The sequence below is a fragment of the Nomia melanderi genome, chromosome 4, assembly GCF_051020985.1.
Source record: "Nomia melanderi isolate GNS246 chromosome 4, iyNomMela1, whole genome shotgun sequence".
Classification (NCBI taxonomy): Eukaryota; Metazoa; Arthropoda; class Insecta; order Hymenoptera; family Halictidae; genus Nomia; species Nomia melanderi.
The window spans coordinates 17,426,804-17,453,051 of NC_135002.1; the positions used below are offsets into that span (position 1 = coordinate 17,426,804).

Consider the following 26,248-nt stretch of genomic DNA (forward strand, 5'->3'; position numbering starts at 1 on the left):
AACGTGCATCGAGGTTTATCTCCTCATCAATTTTCTTGAACGAAAAAATTATCCTTCTGCTTGAAAAAGCATTGCTATGCATCGAACTATGTTGAAAATACACGTGATGAAATACACATCTATTTTGGATAACAGAATATAATAAATTTATTTAAATTGAAGTAAAAATTTAATTTATAATATATCACAATGTATAGAACAACTGGTTTTTTCAGGTTCAAATTCTATATCAGTGTTTCATTTATCTATAAGTTACTGAAGATCACACCTGTTTAATACAATCATATTCTGTTGTTTTCTTATTTCCGATATCTTGTAATCACAAAGTTTATTTACTTGATACTAAAAAAACTATTTTCATAAAATCTATTTCTTTGCGATTAAAATCTAAGGAATAATATAAAACGCTATCGAATAACACGTCAAGGAAGCATGAATTGATTGTTTGTTAGAAAATAAGAAAAAACGTAAAGTAAAATTATTTTCGTCCGAGACGTAGTTTTCGAAGGAAACAAAGCGTACTTCGTATTCATTCGAAAACGAGTAAAATTGTTTTAATTAAAAGTATATAAATGTAATTAACACACAAGAAATTTCGTTGGCAAATATGTCGAATATTATGTCTGCAGGAAATTTAAAATCAAGTCTTTCCTAACTTTATATTTAAACTATAAACTTGCTAATATGTGAATGCAACTACAATTAATTGAAAATATTGATACTAATAAAATGAAACTTTTATTAAAATTGTACTCGTACAGGGAACTTGTTTCAAAAAAGAAAATAGTAACAGAATTTTGTTTAAAATATCAAAAATATTTTAAAAAACAAAAAAATAGGATCAATTAAGTCTCAAAATATGTTTATTTATAAATCGAAACGAATTACAATAAAACCCCGCATAATGCGATTAAAAAATTCCGCGTTAGTATAGAAATTTCCACGTTTACGACTCTCACGTTAAATTCTCATTTTTGATACTGGTCCAAGTTTTTCCTCAGCTTGTATTATATTCTTCTGAAAAACTCTCACTTTTATAGTTATTTTTTAACAATCTTTTAATCTTGTTATAGGGTGTCCTACATACATATATATATATATATATATGATCAGTGCCTAGATCAAAGTTCAAATAAAATGTGATTAAAATTTCACTCGGTCCAGATATCGATCCGGCTATGGACTCGGCTAACCGGAAGAGGAATCCGGTCGCGCGGATGAACATTAATGGCTTTATAATCTAATGAATTTTTAGGTTAAGCGGCGAAAGGGCCAGCGGGAGATCCGGATAGGTTTTTTCCCCGAAATTTATTGCCGAGAAGGAAAAGACGAAAACCGAGAGAGTCGGTTGCTTATCTCTTGTTCACCGTTACCTTTAGACCCGTCAGGAATAGCCACCGATTTTATTTTTCCGAAAATTCTGATTTTACAAGTTCATTTTCGCAAAATCTTGAAATGTTTATTAAGTCATTAACTGTATTTTTTCTTTAAGGTAATTCCGAGGAAGGTAGCCATCGTTTATTTGAAACGCATTTAAATAAAAACTAAAAGAATTGCAACAACAAATTTGATTTCTGAAATTTAATTGTTACAAAATAATTGACAAGAATTCAAATTACAAGTGAAAAACACCAATTGTAATTGCAATTATAATTGTAATTGTATAAACTGTTTATAAAAGATAATTAAGCTGACCATTTATCTTATACGGCCATTTTGCTCGGAATTAATCAACATGTTTTCATTATACATATTTTTTGAAACATTTTTTTTATAACAAACTATTTACGAGTTGTAATAATTATTCACATTAGTGATTCCTCATTGATTTGGAAATATATTGTCAGGGACGTAATTCTGATCAAATCTCAGAATATCTCATTTTTGATATAATCACAAACATTTGGACAATTATTTAGAAGTTTTGCTTTCTCGCAGACTTAAGTGACCTGAAAATATATTGTCACAGACATCGTTTTAAGCAGCTTCTTTTTATACGTATAACTACTGTTTGAGTTTAGTTTCAGAGATATATTCGCAAAGATATATTCAATATTGTATACCGTAGTTCGTGCGGCGCATTTGGATTATATTTGGGCTGACCGACTTAACTCAGCCTCCATTAAGGCAGCTGGCCACCCGTTACTATAAATTTCACAATTTTAAACTGTACTTATTATTTTGTTTATTACCAAATCTAAATACAAGACGAATTGAACCCCAATAAAAAGAAAATTTAATTAAAATCCTACAGAAAATACAAAACATTAAATACATGATGTTAAAAATATTTTTTTGTGTATTTCGAAGAATAGAACCGAGTGGTAATAACATGTACGGACAAAAGTTGTTCAAAGTAATAACCTTGACAATATATTTTAAGATCATCAAAATCGGTGGAAGAATTTAAATAATTACTCAAGTTATTTAATATTCTCCAATTAAGTGATTCGCTCTTGTATATTGAATTATAACCAAACGATTTTCACGGTTATTTCTCTCGCTATTTTAGAGAGGAAGTATCAAAGGTATTGCCAATCTTAGCAAAGTTATCGTAAACAATGTTTCTCTTAAAATAAAAACTACTTTAACTAATTTCTAATAAAGTGCATGTGTATTTTACAAATAATTGTCTTAATTTCCATTCGAAATCGTTTCGAACATGCTGAGTTTACCTATTACATCACTAGCATATATATCTACATGCTCTTAGACTATATCATCCATGAATAGTCGACTAACATTACCGTATCATTATATTATTTGCTCCTATAATCTACATACTTACTTACACATTTTAATCATTCACAATATAATAAAACCAATCAGCGATACCAAAATACTTTTCATTCTTTCATATGATGCAAACAGCTTAACCCTTTGCACTCCGAATTTCTTTTGCATTTTTTGTATTATTACGATATTTTATTTGAAATACATTTGGAAAAATAGTTCGTTTGTAAAGAGCAGTATAAACGATTTTTCTTACTAATAATATTGAAAATAACATAATAACATAATCTGTTCGAAAAATATCTTAACAAAGAATCACAACTGTGAATAAGACTGATGTCGAGTCACGCTTGACATAGGAGAGCAAAGGGTTAACCCTTTCGTCCCGAATGGTACACATAAGTACCACGAACATTTTAAATTACCGGAAAGCTAGAAAACACCTAGATACAGTGAAATTGTACCACACGGGGGTCTTTGCTTATGGCAGACAGCTTAACACACTGTACGCCGGCTAAATTTCAGCTACTAGAATTGATTATATTAATATATTTTTAAACATCAATCAAACCGAAATTTGTAATTTACGAAAAAGAATAAGGAATTCGATTTTGAAATTTTATTTGTTACATTAATGTAGGACTAGCAATTAAACGATAGACGAAAAATTCTGCATTATCGCGGGGTAGGCGCGCAATATGTTAAGTGCTAATCAACTGTCAGTACACGTGTTTTCATTGATCAGTGCGCAGCCGTAAGTTTTTTCTTTACAAAATTCACATTAAAAATAAAATATATATTCAGGAACGAAAGGGTTAAACTAGTCCCTCGTAACAAACTTACACTCCACGTGAGTTCTTCCAGATCCCAACCGCCTCGTTACACAAAGGTTATCTGTATTCTGCTCTTTCGCGAAACAAATTTGAAAACACTTTAATTCACTGGCACGGAAGAAAAGCAAGGAAGTGGACAAACAAGCCGGGTAAATTATCGGGGAACGCGGAGGGTTAAGCGGGGCCCGGTGAAAAGCCGCGACGGAAGCGCGGGTAACTTAAGCGCCGCGCCAAGGGAAACACCGGGGGGAGGGAAAAGTTTTCAGAACAGAATGATACGACACCGCGTAAGATCCGCTTTGAAGTCAGGTCCGTGCCATTCTTTGTTGAAATTGGAAGAAAAGCGCGGCGTAAAAAGCTCGACTCGGCTCCGCTCCACTCGGGGTTAATACGTTTACGTAGGAAAAAAATTATTCTTAATTTTTTCTAGACTGCCCCCGACAAGAGGCGTACAACCACGGCACGAGGGTGTGCCAGAATGCGCGGCACCGCCGTGTAAGAATTTCTTAATTAGATTCGAGCAGCTGCCTGGCCCTCTCCTTTCTTTTGTCCCACCAAGAAATTTCCCGTAGGTTCGTAGCGAGTCGCTAGCTACCGGTCTACGCGCACCCACAGCCCAAAAATTTCAACATTATTAGTAAGCTTTCTCCTTTTAAATATTGCAGGACCTCGATTAACCCATTCCCTATAGGGAAAGAACTTGCTCTGGGTATTAACACGTTGAGTTGCGCACGATTTTGCCAAGAAAAATATACAAAATGAAAATAATCTAATATCAAATTATGTAATTGAAATGCGTTATTATTATTGCAGGTTTATCTTGTTGAATGTCAATTAGGTAGTATTACTAGTAATACTGAAAAGTTTCCAAATTGTAGTAATTTGAAGTGTATGTTAGAGGTGCAGTGGGCAGAAACAGTAAAATTACTATGGAAGTAAGAAGTACGTTCATTGTGATACGGTTCAAAATACAAGATCTATACTACGCGATGGTTCAGCTGTGACTGAGTGCAGCCCAGCTTTCGCCAGAGATGGGACACTTAATGTATGGTCCACCATCGGGCCACGTACTTTAAGCACTTCTCAAAAAGAGTCCCGTATCGCGCCAGGCGCTCGAACCGAATCTCCTATTATGACTCCGGAGAGGTCGCCTCCTAGCACGACACAAATAATCATTATTTCATTCAATAAATTATAGTAATTCGATTTGGTTGAAGTCACTGGTGACCCCCGTGCCATTCAACGTGTTGAAAATTGATTTCAAAGAAAACAAAATTATTTCATCATATACTATAAATAATTCATTATTATGTTTTTTTTAATTGTCGTGGAAAGTGAAAGTTAATCGAAACTTATAGTGCAAACTATGAGGTGTCTCGTGGCAATGAGTGGGTTTTCGCGGTTTTGAATGCTTAGTCTTGGTTATCCGGGAATTTAAGGACCTTATTTCTTAGATTAACTTCGGAATGTCTGTAATCGAATTTTACAAGTATGTTTCGAGGAATTTTTCCTTGGATTTTTATTTATGTAAAGTATCATCAATAGTCAAATTAAATCTGATAATCGGTTCTATTATATGAGAATATAAAATGGAACATTGTAAGTTCATAACGATCTCATGTAAGATAATATTTATAATAATATATAAGGAGTTTCACAACTTTTCATACAAACATTATCGATCCATTCCATAACTAACGCTAAGATTAAACCATCATTTAATAAAAGATCCATTAACGTTTCATTACAAAATTATGACAAGAATATAAGACATGTAGTAAAGACTATATCCATGCCCCTATTTTAAGATTTCAATCACTTTTATTGACGTAAATTCGATACCATGTGTTGGAAAACAAATTGAATTTATTTTGTTGACTAAATTTCAATTTTATTTAATTTTATCATATACAATATTGTTTTTCCTAATTGAAATAGCGGTGGCTGTAGATTTATTAATGAAACCGATTTCTTTGCACATATTTTCATGCAGTTAGAACTCCATATAGGACTACATATAAATCTGTACATCGTTTGTGGAAAAGTCTTATTAAAATTTCTACAACATAAACTAAAATATTCTTCAGTAAAGATGCAGCTCCCGTATCTGGTTAACTGGTATCACGAAATATGTAACGCCATAAAATTTCTTAACTCGGACTTGTGACAGTTTTCAGTCAACACATTTTTCGAGAATTTTAAATCTCACGGTACTAATGCCTTAATACTTACAGCGGCAGAGTTTTACAACGTCATAGAGCTTAATTTTCAATTCAACCAGCCTTCCGTGTACGTTGCGTACGCACAGTTTTCTCGTCACGGGAAACCAACTCACGCGAGTTTGTTCTATCTCAAAACGAGTCACTGTATCATTGCGCTTTCCTAACTGATAAAAGGGAGTCACACTGGAAAAGTTCTAAAAAAGAATCTGATATAGGAGATACAGTATTCAGTAGATTTAGGCAAACTGTAATCTGATTACATATTACTCACTATTGCTCGAGTATAATAATTGATTCGATTACAAATTACAGTATACAATCTTTAGTTGTGAGTAATGTATAATACAATTGAAATTCAGGTAATAAAAGTGGACTTTGATCATTAGTCTTAATACGTGGGTTGCCGCAAAAGTTTCGGGAAAGAATGAGAAAAGTCACAAATAAGTTTGAACTAATGGTTTTATTACTTTTCAAAATATTTTCCTTCAATATTAATACTTTTTTCATTGCGTTGTGTTCACATTTTCTAAACTTAAAAATGTGAATCTTTACGAAAATAATAAAGAATTGAATGACTGCGCATTCCTGAAACTTTTCTAGCAACCTACATATGTAATCGGATTATATTTTGTTTGACTTTATATCTAGATAGCAAAATTTAATCTAAACTTATGACAAATTATGTAAAACATGAGTGCGTGGACGCGAGAGATATCTCCTTAAAAACTCAACCGTTCGACTAATTACCTAGAGACCAACAAATTCTTTACAAGTCATACCTCCAACATCCTAAAATACCCTCAAAATGGTACTTTCATATAAACAATTTTACCGGTAAAATTTCGCTTAAATTTAAATTAATGTCATTTCCATGAAAGAAAAACCAGGATTCTCATCTTCAGCAACGCCAAAATATCCCAAAAAATGATAAATTCGAACCAAACGTGTTATTTCGCCGATGCTCTACTAGAACCGAAGAATCCAAACCGTAAGACGCGACCAAAACTCCCCCACCCCACTCGCAGCACAGGGCAAACGGCAAAGAGAAAAACGAGCAACAAATTCACTATTCAGAAACACGTAAACTGTTTACGGTGGCCGGCTGCCGTATGGCGCGCGGGTACACGCAAGGGGTGGCCATAAATTTTGATAATTCCGAAATTGTGACAGAACGAAGAAAAATCCCCGCGAGGCCGTGGTGCAAAGTGCGAATAAATCGTTGCGTGTGCCTTTGTCAACGAAGCATGAAAGGTTGGGCGTACAAAAGGGAGGAAAAAAAGAGAGTAAGCGAGAGAGGCTCGACCGAAAGCTCAGAGAACGAGAGGGCGAAGAGGGTGTACGGGCAAGGGGGGGGGGGGGCAAGGGCCGGCGGAGAGAGAAAGAGAGAAATAACGATGAAAACGGAAAGGGGTAAGCGGAGGGGTGGTCAGACCGAGGCGCTGGGGTTGACCACGTCGTCTGGCTTTCGACCGACTCTCTCTACTGGTGCGTGCATGCGTACATTTTTATCAATTATTAAGAACTCTGGCGTGCTTTTGCAACGAACCGAGGCTGCTGGTGATGGTAAAGTTGCTTTCGTCCTTGTCGTTGGTGTGCCAGCCCGGTGTAACCAGTCGTTGCTGACGATACCCTATGCCCACCGACCTTTTTCGTTTCTTTTTCATCCTCCTCCTCCTCCTCCAGCCCCCCCCCCATGACCCCTTCAACCATCTCTCTCTTTCTCTCCCACCCGTCCCTATTTGCGTCAGATCCCTTTCTCTCGCTTTTTCTGCCCGCGACTACTCTCTCTTTTTCTTCTGTTTCCTCTCCCCGTCCCCAATCCTCGTTCCTCATCCCTCCACCTGGCCACCCGCCCCTTTAGCCAGTACTGTGCCGCGGACATTAATAACGGCCACGGGCTAACCACCGTCAACCCCCTTTTGCCAGCGTTACCGTGTCCAGCCACGGAAAGTGCGAGAGTAATAATAAAATATACGAAATGTAGGCGACCATCGTTGCCGCGCAGCCCAGCCTCGTCCCGTGAAAAACAAACACCGCGACTTCGTCCCTTTCTCCCCCCCCCCCCCCCACCTCCCCCACCCTTCTTCCTTTTTCTCCCTCTTTCTCCCTCTCTTTCGCTGTATTCCTTTCGTTCCGTTGTGCCCGGAGGGTACGGCGATCGTGAAAGATTACCGTAATTTGCGTTAAATAACGACACGTCGCGTCGCGCGCCCACGGACCGGGCTAAGTAGCGGGACCAGAGACAATGCTCGTGGTAGCGGCGTGCGCGTCCGTCACGGTGAAGTCATAAGGATCGCGGCCGTGGCCCGAATCGAACGTTTCGGGACGACGATTGCCGCGGCCCGGACAATTTGCGGCTCATCCCGAGAGTAACGATTAATTTCGAGCTTACGACTGTGTTTCACCCTTTGCGGTACTGCTTCCAGGCGGAATGGTTATTGAATTTTATTCTAATAGCTAATTATCAAGTTTTTTTTGCATTTATTCGCGATGTAATTGTACTATATAGAAGATGAATTTTTGTATTTTTCTAGCTTCGAATAGTTAAGTTGTTAAAGTGATGTATTATACTGTCGTTGATTAATGTAGCATTGATGCAGATTCTGAAATGAAAAACTGAGAATATTTGGAACCCCAAAGGATTCATTTTCTTAGTACCTTATAAGTTTTCTGGATACCATTGATATAAATACCATGTAAAATACTATGTAAAATTTAACATGTTTGAAGGTGTATTATTATTAGGATCAACATATGTTTTCTAATAGTAAACATAACCTGGTGAAACGTATATATATATTTCTATTAATCTTTTTGCGTCTCGCATACAAAAGTTGTATCGCCTATATATGACTAATACAACAATCAAAGTGTTATTCAACGATATCCTGAATATTATTCCTGTGTTCATTCTTAGACCTTTTCTTTATAAATTTATAACTACTGATTGATATTGATTTAAGAATTCGTGAACTTCGATTTATCAGATTTTGTTTCCAATTCTGCGGACCTCGGTTACGGATAGTATACACTCCTCTCCAAAAAGATAGCCCTTCAAAAAGATACTAGAAAATAAAGGGAGATGTACTCATTATTAATTAAGAACATATATTTAATAAGTTACTATTATTTCGTTCGTAGAATAAAATAGTTTTTTTTCGTTATCCACAAAACCTTATGACATTGTAACTTATTTTCAATGAACCGCATATCTTGAGGTCATAATATTTTGAAATTAGTTGTCATAGATATCAAATTTTGCATGCGTCATTGAGAAATTAAAGATAGCACACCTGGGCTATCTTTTTGAAGAGGAGTGTACTTATGCAAATTGTATCGAGAGTGCACGAACTATCGTCAAATGTTTGATTGACTTTAGACCGTATAAGTTAGGATTGATGTTGTATCTGATGCAGTTGTATCATAACTCATCTGAATTCGATTCTAGCTAGATCTAAAATGGATTGAAACTTTGAATTTGCTTCGAACCGTCGCAATCTTCTCGAAATCGAATCTTCTTTCTCTCATTTCTCTTAACTAATATCATTAACACAACGATTGACGCTCAATATTTGTGTCTTTCACGTAAACATTATTTATTTCATTGGTAGTAGAATTTATATATATATATATATATTTTTTTTTTATTTTATATAATTACCTAGTTGTTTATGTTGGTAAAAAAATGATCTAATCATATCGTCTTGTAATATCCGTTTTCAATTTAACTAATATCAAACATCGGCAATCACTGTAACAATCAACATGTTGAAGAATTAATATATGAAATAGTAATATAACCATTTTGTTTTATTTCTATTTCTAATATTTGATTTCAGAATGTACAAATTCGATCATTTCAATACGAATACGGAAATTCGAAAGGCAAGATGGCATCCTGGTTCAACGAACGATTCCCATCTTCTAATTTTGACATCGGAAAATACATTTTGGTAATTTTCATTAACTTAATACCTACTTATCATCCTGGTGATATGCCTCAGAGGTTGTTATGGATCTTTATAAATCTGTTTTTTACATTGACATGTTTATATTATATTCTGTAATCTATACTACTAAAAAATGTTTTAATTATGAGTTCCTAAGAGAAAATTATATTTCACTTGTAACTACAGTATTTTTTTAAGGCATGCTGTAAAATCAAAGTTATATAAAAATTGTTTCCACTACAATAATCAGATTTTATATATCGTTTTACTTACTCATCTCGTTTCTTAAAAAAAGATGATCTCACATTACTTTTTCAAACATTCTTACTTATTAATTTCTATGTAAAAAATTTAACTTTACAATAAAAAGGAATAGAATAATGTCACTAATAACCTGAAGTTAAAACCTGCAAAGACAGGAAAAAATGTTCAATAGAAAATGAGACCCAATTCTTTTTAGTCTCTAAAAGAAATTTGTTTCTCACCTGAGGAATTATTTTAATGAAAGGTTAAATAATGCAACATTCATAGAACAAAACCGAATACACGAGTATTCAAGTACTTGTGGGTAGCTCGGTTGAATTGACACCATCAGGTTAAACGATGTTAACTGACTACATGCCAGTTTTCTACCTTCCCCAGTTTATACGAATGCGAACTCGGTAGCCCGCCGAGGCGCGTAAAGTACTGGAAAATCGGGCGCAAGCCGTACAATTCGCCATCAAAGATACCGGATTTTTCTTCGTTGGGGGACACCGCGGTGGATTTCGATTTTGCTACGCCCACTTTACGCAAACCAGAAATGTTTGCTGGTAAAGATATCAACAAGGTACGAACAGGGAGGCAAACGTTCACGACGGGACCGCTAGGAAATATAAACTGTAATGATTTCTAGAACATCATGGTCGATTGGAACCAGATCGAATGGCCCATTCTGGTTCTTCGCGGAAACGGAGAGGTGCTAATTGTCCGTAGCAACGTGTTGCTCGATACGTATGTAAATTTATTATATTACGCGATCAGAATGTTTGTGACTTTAACAACTTACGACGAATTGAAAGGGAATTTATTTGTTACGCTTTTATGCTATTATACTTAACACTTAGGCAGCCGTTAAAATAGAACTGTAACTATAATCTTTTTCATTAACTTTAACCCTAGATGACTAAACTTGAATCAGTGTCACTCTGTAACTAAACATTTGATTCATAGACTACAAATCCAAAACATGTATATTTTTATATTTCTTCTATTTATTTCAAACAAGGTAGTACAACTCGAGATATTTATTATTAGTAATGCACAAAAATGACAAAGTTCGATAGACTATTTAGACGAATGTTTAGTTATCTAGGGTTAATTGAGCTCATTCAACAGATTTTATTAAAAATTTGTTTTATACAACCAAGAAAGGTATTTATTCAATCGCAAATGTCCTCAGTTCAAGACTTACTAAGTAAGAAAATACGTTGTTAAGGGAAAAATGAGAGATTTCCCTATTCAGTTAGCTAAGTGTTTAAATGTTTTCAATTGAGAAGGTGTATATTTTGAAAAACAAGTAGTCTAAATTATACAAATATTAAAGTATTGAGAAGTGATTCATACAAAAATATTGAGTTTATTTACTGACATTACAAAATTAAAAATGAGGCAATAAGTGGTAGAGTTACGTATCGTCATGAAATTCTGTGAACAATTTTATACGAACTATGCAATCGTTACTTTATTTCCTTGGAAATTTTTAACCGTTAAATAATATCTGTTTAATTTATACTGCATGTAAATGATATTTTGTTAACATGTTAGCTATCAGCGTTACATATTTGTGACGACTGTAATCCTATATTTTACATAAATAAAACGAAATTAAAGTTATAGATATAGTTATTTAAGGTTATAAGCATTATATTTAGGAACTAAATGATTCGCATCAGTTTCATATTTTCAGTATTTTGTTTAGAAGATTTGTTGGATTGAATAAAATATTACAATTAAGGAGATCGTCACCGAAAGAAACACTGGTAGCGAACATGTTAATCTGAAACATGTTTCTGTCGGGATATGAATTCATCATTTTTGTGCATCTTCCGTAATGTTAAGTCATGAAAACCCAGTGGTGTCAGGGACTCTCTCCATGTATCCCCAAGCCGACGACAATTACGGGGTAGACTCGTGTTCCATCATGTGCATACAAACTACGCCGCCCATAGTGGTTATTGCCATGTGTAGCGGGAAGATATACCATGCACTTTTATTGAAGAAGGAAACGAACGACGATGTTGAAAACGAAAGCAGAGTAAGTTTTTCTTTAACCAGAACTTTTTGATACATTGACCCGATAACGTTTTCAATTTTTCAAATGCATAACGATCTTTTTATATTCTTATATTCTTAAATCCTTCTAGTTAATTTGCGAAAAATTGGAGAATCTTGTTAGCATCGCATGTGTTTTTTATTACCCCAAAATTACTATAAATTTATAGTTATACGGAAGTTCAAAAAGAAAGATTGAATATACAAGTTTAGTAGATGCATTTCTGAAACGTTTTCATACACGTTCGATGTTTATAATTTTTAGGATTGGTTACAATCTAATTCCATGTACAATGTCCACACGTCGGAAGAAGCCCTCTATGTCTATGAGTGTGTTGAAATAGAACTGGGACTTTTGTACGCGGATAATGATAAGAAATACAATTGTCCAATACATCTTCGTTGTGATAAGGGTAACAAGTCCAGGTAATTATTTGCAACTATCATGCAATAGTTTGCAACTAATATTATCCAAGTCCCTTTACATAGCAAATTACATTCCGATCGTAAATGATTAATTAACATGTCGAATACCATGGGCGTCACCGGTGACCCCGAATCAAATCGAATTACTATAGTTCACTCAATTAAACAACGATTATTTGAAAACATTTCTAGTGTTAACTAAACTTCATACGTTATCTGATTTAAAGAATAACGTACCTTTATCTAATACATAATGATAATATTACTCGCGTATTACAACCACTTCTTTCCTGTTTGTCTTGCTATCTCTTGTGATTTAAAATAAAAAGGATCATAAAATCAACAACAGAAGCAATGGGTTAAAGGAAAAAGTATTTCCAGTAATACAAAATCCAAGCTACATACGAATAAATTTTATTCTACTTCTTTAACATTATTTTCGTACATAAAACTTGTTCAGTATATATTACTTCTTTTTACAATACAATTATAATTATTAAAAAAAACAACATACCATTCATTGCTATATCTTATATTGTATACTATCAATCAGCAAAAAAATGAAGTAAAGCTCCTTTTAAATCAAGTGAGTGCAACATAAATTATTATTCATTTCTTTGTCAGATATTTTTGTTCTCACAACGCTGGTGTACACATGATCAGTTTGCCAATGGTCCCTCAATTGGAAGAATACATTAACTCTTCGGATGGTAAGAAAGAGTCCAGTATCTAAAGACAGAGTATTTAATAAAGAATTTTAATAAAGAAACAAATTCTTCTAGATAATGATGATGCCCGTCTACCATCATTGTCGAATCAGTCCAGCTCTCAGTATCTAATTTGTAGAAGAACTAAACATACAGGAACAAACGAAGCCACACCGATCCTTGGCTTCGGTCTTCTTCAAGAGCCGTGTGTCTTCGTCGCATTGTTGCACACAGGTGATGTAGTTGCTCGGTCTGTCATCGATCTGCACTATTTTCCGAAAATTGAACTACCGGAACCCATTGTCACTACAGAAAAGAAGGTAAGCTAATTCAATGTTATGCTTTAGCTATACTACATTTTTAAAACTTTAACTTTGTATTCCAATCCATTTTGAAAACTGTTATTCTTGATAATATTGAATGTTGATAATATTAAAGTTATATGCAAAAAATTTTGAAAGTATTAAATAGAATTTAGTAATTACATACGTAGAATGAGTATGTCGGACAGTTCATATAGTAAATACCAAACTATTCATTCAATTACTTTATAGAATAATCCGAGTTCAAAAATTTCTAATCATAATCCTGTATACCTATCTATTTTCATTTAAGGTCAACAACGAAGCGTTCGACGTGTATATAAAAAAATTACTAAAACGTGAGACCTCCCAGCCCATCATAAAAATTGGATCAAAATCGATATCGCCGCGAGAATGTTTGCAGGTATTAAAACAATGAGATTACTCAATATATATTATTTATATATAACGTGAAACAATACTAAAGTAAATATTTCAACAATTAGCTTCTGTATTACGCGACCGATATCTTTCGCAAGGAACATTTCACCAGACACGATAATGTCAGAGAGGAAATCGGTAAGAAAGTGCGAGCGTTGAAAGTAATGAAAACACATCTACTAAAAGAACTGGACAATTTAATGGAAGCAAAGAAGGAATTGCAGCAAACTGCTGAACGTTTGGCTGAACGATATGAAGACATTAAAGACGAACAGGAACAATTGGCACAAAGGTAAAGGGAAATTATCATTTTTAAATGTTTGGTAACTATTAAACAAGTTATCCTTATTTAGAGCAAAAGAAGTATTGCGATTAGTAAATTACAAGGAACCATCTATAACTCCTGTCGAAAGAGCAGAAGCTGAGGAGTTAAGGAAAATGGAGATAAAAATAGAGGAAATGAAGATTAGATTATTAGAACTGAAGAAAAAATCAGAACAGCAATCGCAGCATATAGAAAACAGCGAGTGTAATGAGAAGAAAAAAGAAATTGTTTTCAGAGGCGATCAAGAAAGAACAATGAAAAATACACTTGGACAAATGTATGTATTTTAAAACATGATTTATGATAAAACATTAATTAAATACATATTTATGCTATATTTTTTTCAATAGGGCAAAAGAAATTAAAGAATTAATTGCTGAGGTTAAGAAACTAGAAGAGGAAGTGAGTACCTAAATTAGTTAATTAATAAAATATTACTTATATTATTTGTAAAGCTTTATTAATCTAATTTGAAGCACAGGATTTTGGATATAATAAAAAAATGATTTTATTCACAAAATAATTTATTACACTAGATATACATATACATTATATTTAACCGCTGTACTTAATGGAATACTTTATACAATAATGTCCTCTTTTTTAGAAAGATTTGTTCTAATACGAATGCATAAATTACCTGGAGCATAAACATATTTCATTAAAAAATTCATTCAAACATATTTCATTAGAAAATTGTTAAACATCAATAATAGCACTTTTTTCACTGTCTTATTTAAAAATACATTTGAAAAATGTTTACAAAATTGGAAATGTATTCTTATAACAATTATAATAACACCAAATATTCGATAGCCTCCTTATTTTTCGATTACCCTTCTATCAACCGATAGGTAATTTATATTTTTATTTTTATTGTACTATACTGTTATTTTTCAATGACAATCATATTAACTGAATACTTAATTATTCGAGTACATAATCCTATCAATAATTCGATACCGACAATACAAAACGTATGATTATTTCTGTAACTTAGTATATGAAAATAAAATGAAATAGCTGTGTTTTATTGCTAAGCATATCAGCAGGACTGAATTTCTGCTTCTATGTGTACAATTTGATACTTTAAAAGAGAACACAGTGTAAAAGAAGCGCCATAGGTTTATTCGCGACATATTTTACAATCAATCCGCTTGCGGATTAAAATTCAAGGCACAAAAATATAATGAGACACATCATTGGAGTCCTCCATTACTTTTGATTGGAGCAATTTTATTTCAAGACGCAATTTCTCCTTCTCCATTTCTTGTTTTCGTATCTCATTCGAATAACAATTTATCTGCAACCTTAACTTGTCTTTCTTTAGTTTTAGCATTTCAGTCTCATGATACAGCTTTCCTTTTTCTGCTCGAAGCACTGCCAGCTGTTCCCGAAGTAGTTGATGGCTCGCTTCGTCAGACAGTATTACTTCTGATGCGTCGATATCCGCTTTATCGGTAGTCGCAGAATTGGAACCATTTTCTCCGCTTTCAGGTCCACTATCTTGTTCCATTTCAGCATTTGTAGCTTGTTTCATAATCCAAATTCTAGAATCTGTAGTTTCATGAAATGTGTTAGGTGACCTTGTCGGTTGCTGTGGTTGTGGACTAAGGGATCTGGTTTGTTGCTTAGGAGACATGGATGTTGCCTTTATTTTTCCTATGTCATTAGTGGGTGCGATTGTTTCAATGCCTAAAACTGATATAAAATGAAATAATAAATTTATAATTATAAATAATATATTTCTAATATAACAGCTCTACTTCTTGCACAAAGAGTATTACATTTAACATTTTATCTACAGCCCCTGATCAAGGCAATCACTCACTAACTATCAATATAGTTTTCGTCATCGCGTAGAAGTGCATGGTTTCACTTTCAAAGCTTTGTAGCTTTAAAATCAAACTATAAGGGAATCTCGTACTGTTGTTCTGACTTCTTTTGCTTTAAATCAGCACAGTTTTAATAGGTTACCGATTGTTAATCGAAATTGAAAAGTCAACTAATAGACTTCTGATGAATAAAGAGTTTAGTGAGATATATAAAATATTTTCATTATCTTTTATGGATAAAAATTTGTTACAAAACTTATAATGAATGTTTTTATCACAAATAGTTTGAATAATTACAGCAAGACAGATATCCTATAATGTTAATTGAAGTTACCTCTAGTATTGGATGATTGGCTGTCATCAACTGTATGTGACAAATGATTGTTGCAATAAGTATTGAATTCCCTTTCATCTACGAAAACAGAACCATCAGCGTTCACAATGGATTCAACTATTACAGAGGGGTCTCCATCTTGCATTACCAATTCTCCAACAATTTCACCATTTGCAGCTATAATATCTCCATCATTATTTGTTCTCAATAATTCACTATCTGTTGCATCTATTTCATCTACTACTTCTTCTTGCGTTAATTGACCACTGTAGGAATCTTCACCATCATTCCCCTCACTTACTTCTATTTCAGTTGGTAATCTCTGTAGAAAAAAGAAGTATTCATTAGCAAATGTACTATTCTACATAGAATAAAATAAAACTTCTTACATCTTGACCCCAAGGAGATTCTTGATCTTTCTTCATCTTCTTTATTGACTGTGCAATTTCATCTTCAGATTCTGAATATGTTCTTTTGTCATTGTCTCTTCCCTGCATTTTCTCAATGTCATGAATCTTTTTAAATAATTGGTATGCTCTTTCTGGAGTTATATTTCTTTTTTGTTTATTAGCTGCTGCTATATTGAATAAATCTTTGGATCTAAGTACCTTGTTTGTTCTTAACTTCACATATTCTTTCAATCTCTTACGGTCTATGTGTAATTGCATTAAGTCTTGTACTTCTTGCTTAATCTCGCCACATAATTTTCTTTCTTGTGGAAGATTTTTAAATAATTCCTAACAAAGAAATACAAATCAAATTAAATCTATTATCATAAAAATTATTTTATCATTTTATTATTTTATTACCATGCTTAATTACCTCAGAAATTTCATGATTATGTTCATTATTGACACTAGTCACTTCTAGTTTTGTGCCATCTTTTGAAGCTCTTAACATAATATGCGCAGGACAATTTGTCCTTATCGATCTAAATTCAACAAAGTATACATATATATAAAATATATATATGAAATATATATATTTTTTAAAATCCATTGAAATATTTATATATATATATTTCATTCATTTATTTCAAAATATTTAATTTAGAATATAATTTTAACAATATAAAATTTTTTCAACTAACTGAGACTGTCTTCTACCAGCTCCACGTGGTAAAAACTTCTGTCCACCATAAATACAAGCATATTTTACAGAATAGTACTTTAAACGCTCACTAATTGGACGAGCAGTTTTCATATGAGCTCCACTAACGGTTCTGCTGTCTCTTCTCCAATAATGAACTAGACTACGTTTTGAAAATTTCTCCAGCTTATGTTCTAGCTCTTCGTAACTATCAAACATTTCTCCCAAGTGGAAGGATACATCTTCATCTTCCACTATATTTACATCCATTATAAAAGTAACAGCTAATAATCTATTTCATTGTCAAATATAGATGTTATTTATGAATTCATATAAATATATCTTATATAGCATTAAAATATAAGTCAAAAGATAAGGTCAAATAAACAATGTTCATAAATCATGATGTTATATATATGGAGAGGAAGGTAAAATATAATAGGTGTAAATGAGATAATATTTTCATAATGATCCTTTGCATTGTTTTACAGTGCAATTTCTAAGGTGGTTAAGTCGTTTAAGAAGGGAACAATTGAAAGAAAAGCATTGTTTTTATTGGTTGATATTTTAAGGTTAGATTTCAATTTGATTGGCGTGGTAGAAGCCAAGGCGATGAAACCGTGAACACAGCCAGATAGAATTACTCAAGAACCGGACGGACTTGGGCGGGATTTTCTGTACTCCATTAATTTCCAGTTCTTACAGAGCAACTTACGTCTTGTCATATTTTTCGTGATATTCCTTATTTTTATAGCCGTTTTTATGGTGTCTCTTTGTTATGAAAAGGTGCACTGTGATTTTACGCCATTTCTAAAACTGGACAAACTATTAAACTGCGGCGCAACTGTTGTAATTTCTATTGTATTTAAAGGTTTATATTATTTTACAAGGAAAATTTATTAAAAATGCGTCAAATATTTTTTGCATTGAACACTCTCTTATTTCTTGTATAAAATTAATGTATATTATTTACGTAAAATACTAGTAAAATTTGTATAAATGTAAAACAAAATAACCTAGTATTCATTCTTACAGTAAAATGTACATGAAAATAATGAATCGTAATTGTAATTAAAATAATATTTATTAATATGAAATCTTAGGTTTCTATAAAATACTTTACATATGAATATTCACATTCTCTTGGGAGACTAAAAAATGATTACATATTAAAAATTCTTTGTTTACATTACAGTATTATGTTTCTTTAAGGATGATTCTTTGTTCTTATTGTAAAATCTAAATATAAAATATAAAATAGAAATATCAATCTGGCCAATCGTCATCCGTACAAGAAATGGGTGGTGGTTCGTCTTGTATTAATGTAGATGGCATCTGCGAACAGAATAAATTTATAAATATATGTCATATGAATCATGTGAAATTAATCAACAAATCAAATGATACATTAGTATTTTCTGTAACATAAGACTGCTTTGATAATTGGGTTGGACAAGCACTTAAGACGCAGTCCTCTGCTTCTGTATTGGTAATTTTCAAAGTGTCAGTTTCTGTAACTTTCACAGGCATTGATTCAACTTCTTTATTACTTCCTTTGTCAGAATTATATAGAATTTGTAACGTAGCATTCTACAATCATAATTTTAAAAAAAATTGTAATCATCAATTATAAATAAATTATCTTATTTAAATTTTACCTTTATTGTACTCGCAATTGTTAATTTTATATAAGATGTAGGATATACTTCGTCAACAAATTTCTCCATCAAAGTATGATAAATTTTGTTCATTATGTTTTTAACATCTCTGTTTTTGTTATTATTCTGTAAAAAATAATTTTTTATATTAAAAAATTATAAAAAAACAAGGTTATATAAATAGACAGTAAAAAGATATTACATCCTGTATTGCCATAAATTTTGTAGATGTTAAAGAATCACATTGTTCAACAAGCTTAGAAATTTTGTTTTCTAATACAGTTTTTTCTTCTATATATTTACTATTAAGTTCCTTTAGAATTTCCTCTAAATCTCTCCTGGTTTTGTCAACAACATGATTTGTTTCTTTTAAAGAAACTTCTAATTCTTGAATCTTTTTATTTAAATTTTCATTAGTTTGTATTAACGATTCTTTTTGACTTTCCAGCTTTTTAATGCATTCTGTTTTCGTAGTTAATACTTCTATAAATTAATTTATTATTTAATGTACTGTTATATAATATATGTTATTATTAAACTATTCAGATTACCTTTGGATTCTTCTAATTTTTCTTTTAGCACACTAATTTTGCTCCTCATTTCATCGAGATCTGTAGAAGTTTTAGTAACTGTTACATCAGAACTTTTTTGCAAATAATTGTCTTTCTTCTCTCCACTTTGATGTGCATTCATGGTCAGAAACATTTTTAAAGTGGCATCTAATGCTGTTTGATCTTTTATAGGAGATGTAGCATTTTGAAGTTCAAGAACATGGAACTGTACATAACACATAATGGTATCTTTGTAAATAATGTATCATTTTTTCAGTATATAAATTACCTTATCGAGCAACTTTTGCACATTATCTGCTATTTTCGACATTCCCATTCGAAGTTCTGTATTTGTCATTCTAGTTTCTGATAGTATCATATTTAATCCTGGATCTATCACTGATGATATTGTTGGAGTTACATTTTGTCGTTGTAATGAATATACTTGACCATCCAGAGTAACAAAGTTGGGCTACAATACATGTATGCATATGTATATATTAATACATTAACTATTCAGTATAAACTTTCTTTAATAAAGAAAAAACTTATACAGTGTACTTCAGAAATCATAGTATAACCAATAAAAAAGTGGTTTTTTATGTAAAAGTACACTGAAAATATAAAATCAAATATTACTGATACATTAAATACATCTACTGACTATTCACAAGAAATAGAGACAATAAACTATAAACACATAAGATTTTTATACAATAGCACATACACCGGATGATTTTCAAATTTTAATATTTGAAAATGTAGTAAATCTACATTTTCGATTTGCGTTTACATAAAACATTATCTCCTTTCTAGTTATATTATGATTTCCACAACATTTTGTGTACCTGAATTTGTGTAGAAGGCCACTGATTAAATGAAGACGAAGGAACTAAAGGTTTACAGGCACCATTCGTACTAGGTACGTCACCTTTTGATTTCAATCCTTTATGTATATTCCTTGTTTCTTGTACACTTTCTTTGGAGGACTGCTTCTTTTCGAGTCCTTCTTTTGCTGATTCCACCTAAGACAAAATATGACTACATACTGTAACAAATAAAATTCTTATTTGTTAATTCTTTAGGTAATTAAGATAAGCATTATTTACCATTCCATGACATGACGATTTATATGGTATATCATCCTATGCATGAAATATACACAATTATTCATTATGAAAACTATTATAAATAACCTTAAAAGGAGTTTTTTACTTTGAACTTCAAATATTTTAATTTCCTTCTACATCATAGTTTTATAAAATGTAAAATATTTTAAACCATAATACTTATAAAACATATCATTAAAGTAATAATAAATTATTTATCAACACTGTAGATAAGAAAATCCCTTAGTTAAAAAAAAATCTTAAATACCTCTGTGTCTTCAGAATCAGTAGGATGAGATACTGGTATTTTTGGTAACATAGACTGACCCATTTTGGCCATCCTTGATATGATAGATGCTTTATTACTTGTAACATTATGTAACTGAGTAACCTCCTTTTTTGATTGTATATCTGTTATTTCTATTTCTAGCATAACATCTTTTTCTTTAGGAAAGCCAGGACCCAAACTGATCTGTAAAGTATTTTATTTAAAATCTTTATAGATATTCGATCTACCAGAAGTCACTCAGATCATATAAAGTATTGAAAAGAAACCTGTTTACTCGGTGGCAAAAATAAAATTCTCTTTAGTCCTTTATTACTTCCTAAAAGTGTTTTTTCCCAATTGTCATCTGTAGATATTTCTACTGTCATTGTTTGTAATGCTGTACAATTGCATTTAAATGGTTGTACTATTTCTGAAGCAATGAAATATTTAATAGTTAGATTATCTCCTTCTTTCGCTATTACTTCTTTGTTCATGGGAGATAAATCCTGATAAAATACATTCTCGATTTCTCCATCTGTTGAGAAATATCGAGCCAATCCAACTTCTTTGGCAAATTCTAAACAAGTATCATTATTTTCAAACAAAATTGACCAGTTTTCCTTATCATTATCATAATAACTTGAATAATTATTTGGTTGTACTAAGTATAAAAAATTGTCTGTAACTGTAGTGGTGGATATATGATCTTGTTTGGTTTTGTATAAGATAATCTGATATACTTTCGTTGTAATATTTCCTGTGAGAGCCATACCAAGCTTACCGACTGATACATAAGCTCCATTTTGTCTACAAATAATATTGATCATTGCATATTAATAAGACAGATTAAAATAACAGAAAGTTTAAATATTAAATCTCACAATTTAAATGCATGTACTGCTTTTGCAATTATGACCTCTGTTTTGTTTGGAACTGTTTGTTGTATGTCACGTAAACTGCTTGGTTTTTTGGAGATCTGTTGCTTCAATAAAGACTGATTATCTGATGACTTAACTTGCAACCCAAAAATAGCAGCTAAGTTGGATCTGAAAAACATTTTTATAGTGACTTTTGTAAAGCGAAACAGTAATTTAAAATAGCGTTTGATAGTATAACCTTCACGTCATCTTAGTTAATTTTTCTTCTTATATATTAACAACGACATAACGAACCTTGATTAGAAAATATTCTTCACGATTGATATAGTTTCTAAACAATTATCTTAATAAAATTACGAAATATTATTAAAACAACATACCCTCCGGAAGGTAGAAAATCTGGCTCATCTTCATCTCGAAAAATTTTATCAAGATTTGGTAAATGATTTCCCGAACTCATAGTCATGAACTGAATTTTTTAAGTACAGACTATTCCTTATCATATAAAAAACAAGTAAAACATTAATTTAAATCAGTTACATCAAACATTATGTTACTTGCAGATTAAGTAATAAAGTTCCCAACAGATAGCGTGAGTATGTCTAAAATGAAACCAGTTTTTTATACAAAATTTATGTAATTTCTAATTTTCATATAAAAATTTACTGAGTGCGTATAAAATTTATAATCAAAATTTTTTACATAATTACATTTACTATAACATACAATCTTTAACATATTTTTTAATATATATTTTAAAATTAAAAACCTGCTCGTGAAATTGTCTTTATCATTTGATACCTTAAGTAACTGGTATAATTATTAAATAAAAAACAAAAATAACTGTGGAATTATTCGTTTATTTATTTATTCATTATAATATTTATATTCCTCATTAGACAAATTTTTACTATATATGTTGTAGTTGCAGCTCTATTATGCTGGTTCAAAGGTATAATGTTTTTTTCCATCATACGGATACTGCTTCACTGCCTAAAACAATGCATTAATACTTCACTTATTATATATTACATTTACGAGTATTATAATTTCTTAATAATTCTTACCAAATTTGGTTTAGTATTTGGTGGGATTACTGAAAAAAACAATAAATAACTACCAAATATAATTACACAAAGAACTGCAGATTTATAATAATTTTGTGCAGTGGGCACGCCGTACGCAAAGCGATCTTCTGTTAGCAAGTCGAATTGTTTATGTATCTATAACATTATAAAATATTAATTACCATCATGTAATATATAAATCAAATTATATAATTAAAAATATTATAAACCTACAGGCTCATGATAATTCTTCCTTATATCAGGCATATCCCAAGGATAATAGGGATCTTTACCTTCAACCGATATCAGTGGTAATTGTGGATAATCTCCTATAGTTAAGTGATCGTTAGGTTCTGGTTTATACTCATTTGGATGCAGACCATATTTCTCTGCAGCTTTTATCCTTTCTTCTTCTGTCTTTGGGTAAAGACCTGGCAACCATTTTCTCATTCCAATAGCTGAAAAGAGCAACACATAATCAATTAAATATTTCTAATAAGTAGTTCTTTTTAGTTAGTCAACTTTAGTTAAACTACAAGTTACGTATTGAAACATATATTTAACAAATGCATATAAATATCATAAGGTTTAAGTCAAAAACTTTGACGTGCCATATTTTAATGTTAATTTTGAACAAACTCAGATTGCTTATGACTTATATTTAATTTATAAACATTTGACATTTAATTTAATATGAAAAATTAAAATGAGCATAGTATTTTTATAAACAAATTACTATTATGTAACATCATTTAATTTATAAAAGGAAAATTAGTTTTATTCCTTAATTACTACAACACATTTGTGAGAGTTCTTCAAATATTCATTCACTCCTATTTTCCAAAATTATTAGACATTCATATGTTTTCAATTAGTAGTAAACTTTATTTATATTTTACCAATGATTTGAATTACTACTTATAGAAAGTGCGTTACTTTTTTTATTGCTTCCAAGTTCCATCTATAAATGTTTGTTATTGCAGAAAATAAAATATCCTTAAACTTTAGTTTTTTGTATATTTTATATTTATTTTCATAGTTTTTATAGTTATTTAGTACAGTTGTATTTTTTAATAAGTATGTTTGTATAAAGTGTAAATCAATTGCTAATTTTCTTTTATATCTGTTTGCTATAAAAACAAAATTTAATTTCTACCTATAACTTGGTCTTATTTTTTTAGTTTTCATTTTTAAATACCATTGAATTTTTATTAGTGGTTTCTTTTTCACACTGCTTATGAAAAGAATTGACAAGGCGATTAAAATAAAAAACGTAAACCAACTTTAAAAACTAAACTTATAATTTAAAAAATACATAAACGATGACAGTAAATAATCATAAAAAATAATTTTTGATACATTTGTTATTGTTGAATCAAGTTTGGGTCCCTTTATTATTAATCCAAGTAGTAACAATTGGATTTGTCTTTTATTTGACACCTATATGTACACAGTAATGTAGTAAATATTAAGAGTTTGTGAGACTTCTTATAATTGTTGCGTAAATTTATATGTCTTTAATAATTGGCGGTTAATTATTCCAAGAAAATTAATTTTTCTATATCAAAATCATTTCAAACATGTTACACATTATTTAAATAATCGTTACATAACATATAAAAATGTAACCTATCCAAGGAAATAATATTCGATTCTTTTTTACAGGAATGAACTACATACATACGTTTTAACTCATCATAACAGGTTTCTACTAATTCTAATGTCGATTTCGAAAACATACTGGAACATCGATTAATATGAATAATAATAGAATTTCTCTTTAATAACTTAGTCGGGAGTTGTCCAAATTTCACCGAAGCAGCCATCTTTCACAAACTGTATTCCTTCTGCATACAGTTTCATACATCATACGTAAGTACTATATATTTATTTACTATATAGTGCATCTAAAACTTTATATTGAAAGTGCAATTAAATTTTATTATTTATGTGTTAAATCCCACTGATGATTTTACAATCTATTCTAATATTTATTAAGAAAATAATACTCTGGATTATAAAATTTATAAAATGCACCATTCAACTAATTAATTACATGTGGATATATACGATATGAGTGCATACAATATTTGTTCATTTAGTATTAAATCGTTTAGTACAATTTTTTGTACAAATATATTATGCTTTAAAAACTATTAATAATTGCATACAATTTTTATAGTTTAATATTAAGATTCTCTCTAAATAATGACGTAATATTAATGAACAAACATTTAACACATAAATGAATTTTTTGTAGTTTAGTTTACAATGTGTAAAATAACAACTGCTAAATCTTCAATTACTTTCTTGACTACAATTTTTTTAGTTTCTTGCCGCATTATTAGATAATTATTATAATAATAAATTATTTAATACATTTTCAAACTGATATATTTTCGTATATAGTGAAGTATACAAAAATCTAGTGTTAATTTTTTACGTAAAGATAATACGAAAAAATTGAATTTATTTTTCTCGTTTACAATAGACTGTAGCTTCAAATGAAATCAATTTTGATTTAATTTATACTTGAAAAATGTAGTATAAAACTTAAACAATATATTATCACTCCTTATAAACTCACTTTCAAGCTACAAATTGAACTTACAAGGGGAAGCCCATAAAGAGAGCCATAAACTTAGGATACGTACAGACTGTGCATACAATGTATTTTTTTTGTCTATTGTTTTGAAATCCTGATTATACCCGAATCAAATGGAAAAGTACTGCACTACACAAAATCACGGACGAGGTATAGGATAGACAACATACAATGTGATGGAAAAATGTAATTACATAAAACGAACTAAGTAAACAAAGATAGTTTCATATTTGCGGATTCTCATCTTTTGCATCGAATATCTATGTATTATACTAATGTAAAATCAAGTAATGTTTATTTATAAATGAGTGAGCAAATATATGTATGTGTAATTATTTAATGGAATAATTAATAAATCTTTGATTTTCGTTATAATTTAGTATTTGAATTTTGACAATCTCAAGAAGCATGCCGGTTCAGGAAGTAAATCACTCGAACGCTTTCGTTGCAAGCCTCGATAAATTTCATACAAATTTAACTCTTCAAATCGACAATGTAGTTTTAGAACCGGCAACATTGTGACCATTTTCCCTATTGCAGTCTTGTATAGTTCAGTAGTTGATCGTTCGATTCCGATAGAGTTCGCTAGTGCATCGAAGCAT

At 31.2% G+C, this 26,248-nt stretch overlaps 4 protein-coding genes across 7 annotated transcripts in view; 1 reads left to right on the forward strand and 3 right to left on the reverse strand.

Annotated features, from left to right (window-relative positions):
* Positions 1–15,058, forward strand: part of mbo (nuclear pore complex protein Nup88) — a 110,820-nt gene extending 95,762 nt beyond the window's left edge. Inside the window, exons 3-13 of the mRNA XM_031972749.2 lie at positions 9,628–9,741; positions 10,381–10,567; positions 10,634–10,731; positions 11,839–12,034; positions 12,317–12,477; positions 13,102–13,187; positions 13,260–13,504; positions 13,800–13,910; positions 13,993–14,219; positions 14,281–14,529; positions 14,603–15,058. Of these exons, the coding sequence (XP_031828609.1) occupies positions 9,628–9,741; positions 10,381–10,567; positions 10,634–10,731; positions 11,839–12,034; positions 12,317–12,477; positions 13,102–13,187; positions 13,260–13,504; positions 13,800–13,910; positions 13,993–14,219; positions 14,281–14,529; positions 14,603–14,666 (1,738 nt within the window). The 3' untranslated portion in view covers positions 14,667–15,058. The remainder of the gene's footprint in view (positions 1–9,627; positions 9,742–10,380; positions 10,568–10,633; positions 10,732–11,838; positions 12,035–12,316; positions 12,478–13,101; positions 13,188–13,259; positions 13,505–13,799; positions 13,911–13,992; positions 14,220–14,280; positions 14,530–14,602) is intronic.
* LOC116425264 (uncharacterized) lies at positions 14,777–18,467 on the reverse strand. 2 transcript variants are annotated; one of them, XM_031972750.2, is made up of 6 exons: positions 18,226–18,467; positions 17,512–17,764; positions 17,244–17,352; positions 16,811–17,158; positions 16,422–16,743; positions 14,777–15,953 (listed from the first exon to the last, which is right to left on the reverse strand). In XM_031972750.2, exons 1-6 carry the CDS (start codon positions 18,233–18,235, stop codon positions 15,424–15,426), a joined length of 1,572 nt encoding a protein of 523 aa, XP_031828610.1. In that variant the 5' UTR covers positions 18,236–18,467; the 3' UTR covers positions 14,777–15,423. The 2 variants fall into 2 exon arrangements, with proteins under 2 accessions (XP_031828610.1, XP_031828611.1); XM_031972751.2 differs by having other exon boundaries at positions 17,512–17,802; positions 18,226–18,464.
* Positions 18,468–18,575: 108 nt separating this feature from the next.
* LOC116425262 (FK506-binding protein 15) lies at positions 18,576–22,577 on the reverse strand. 2 transcript variants are annotated; one of them, XM_031972747.2, is made up of 12 exons: positions 22,355–22,577; positions 21,978–22,142; positions 21,384–21,903; positions 21,097–21,300; positions 20,829–20,864; positions 20,568–20,744; positions 20,009–20,191; positions 19,720–19,945; positions 19,371–19,651; positions 19,169–19,294; positions 18,918–19,100; positions 18,576–18,845 (listed from the first exon to the last, which is right to left on the reverse strand). In XM_031972747.2, the coding sequence occupies exons 1-12, from the start codon at positions 22,438–22,440 to the stop codon at positions 18,777–18,779; spliced, it is 2,256 nt and encodes a 751-aa protein (XP_031828607.1). In that variant the 5' UTR covers positions 22,441–22,577; the 3' UTR covers positions 18,576–18,776. The 2 variants fall into 2 exon arrangements, with proteins under 2 accessions (XP_031828607.1, XP_031828608.1); XM_031972748.2 differs by lacking the exon at positions 20,829–20,864.
* A 237-nt stretch (positions 22,578–22,814) lies between these two features.
* ND-ASHI (NADH:ubiquinone oxidoreductase subunit ASHI) lies at positions 22,815–24,895 on the reverse strand. Of its 2 annotated transcripts, none has more exons than XM_031972680.2 (4): positions 24,726–24,895; positions 23,276–23,499; positions 23,108–23,197; positions 22,815–22,967 (listed from the first exon to the last, which is right to left on the reverse strand). In XM_031972680.2, the coding sequence occupies exons 1-4, from the start codon at positions 24,865–24,867 to the stop codon at positions 22,911–22,913; spliced, it is 513 nt and encodes a 170-aa protein (XP_031828540.1). In that variant the 5' UTR covers positions 24,868–24,895; the 3' UTR covers positions 22,815–22,910. The 2 variants fall into 2 exon arrangements, with proteins under 2 accessions (XP_031828540.1, XP_031828539.1); XM_031972679.2 differs by having other exon boundaries at positions 23,042–23,197.
* Positions 24,896–26,248: the final 1,353 nt, after the last annotated feature.

Coding starts and splice junctions, on each gene's coding strand:
- LOC116425264 (XM_031972751.2), bottom strand. CDS start 17,780: ATGGATGTAAATATAGTGGAAGATGAAGATGTATCCTTCCACTTGGGA. Junction 16,744..16,810: donor AATCTCCTTGGGGTCAAGAT/GTAAGAAGTTTT, acceptor TTTTTTCTACAG/AGATTACCAACTGAAATAGA. Junction 15,954..16,421: donor CCAATCATCCAATACTAGAG/GTAACTTCAATT, acceptor ATTTTATATCAG/TTTTAGGCATTGAAACAATC.
- LOC116425262 (XM_031972747.2), bottom strand. CDS start 22,440: ATGACTATGAGTTCGGGAAATCATTTACCAAATCTTGATAAAATTTTT. Junction 21,301..21,383: donor TTTTGCCACCGAGTAAACAG/GTTTCTTTTCAA, acceptor AATACTTTACAG/ATCAGTTTGGGTCCTGGCTT. Junction 19,295..19,370: donor AATTTATGGCAATACAGGAT/GTAATATCTTTT, acceptor TATTTTTTACAG/AATAATAACAAAAACAGAGA.
- ND-ASHI (XM_031972679.2), bottom strand. CDS start 24,867: ATGGCTGCTTCGGTGAAATTTGGACAACTCCCGACTAAGTTATTAAAG. Junction 23,500..24,725: donor CTGTTATGATGAGTTAAAAC/GTATGTATGTAG, acceptor TGCTCTTTTCAG/CTATTGGAATGAGAAAATGG. Junction 23,198..23,275: donor GGAAGAATTATCATGAGCCT/GTAGGTTTATAA, acceptor ATAATGTTATAG/ATACATAAACAATTCGACTT.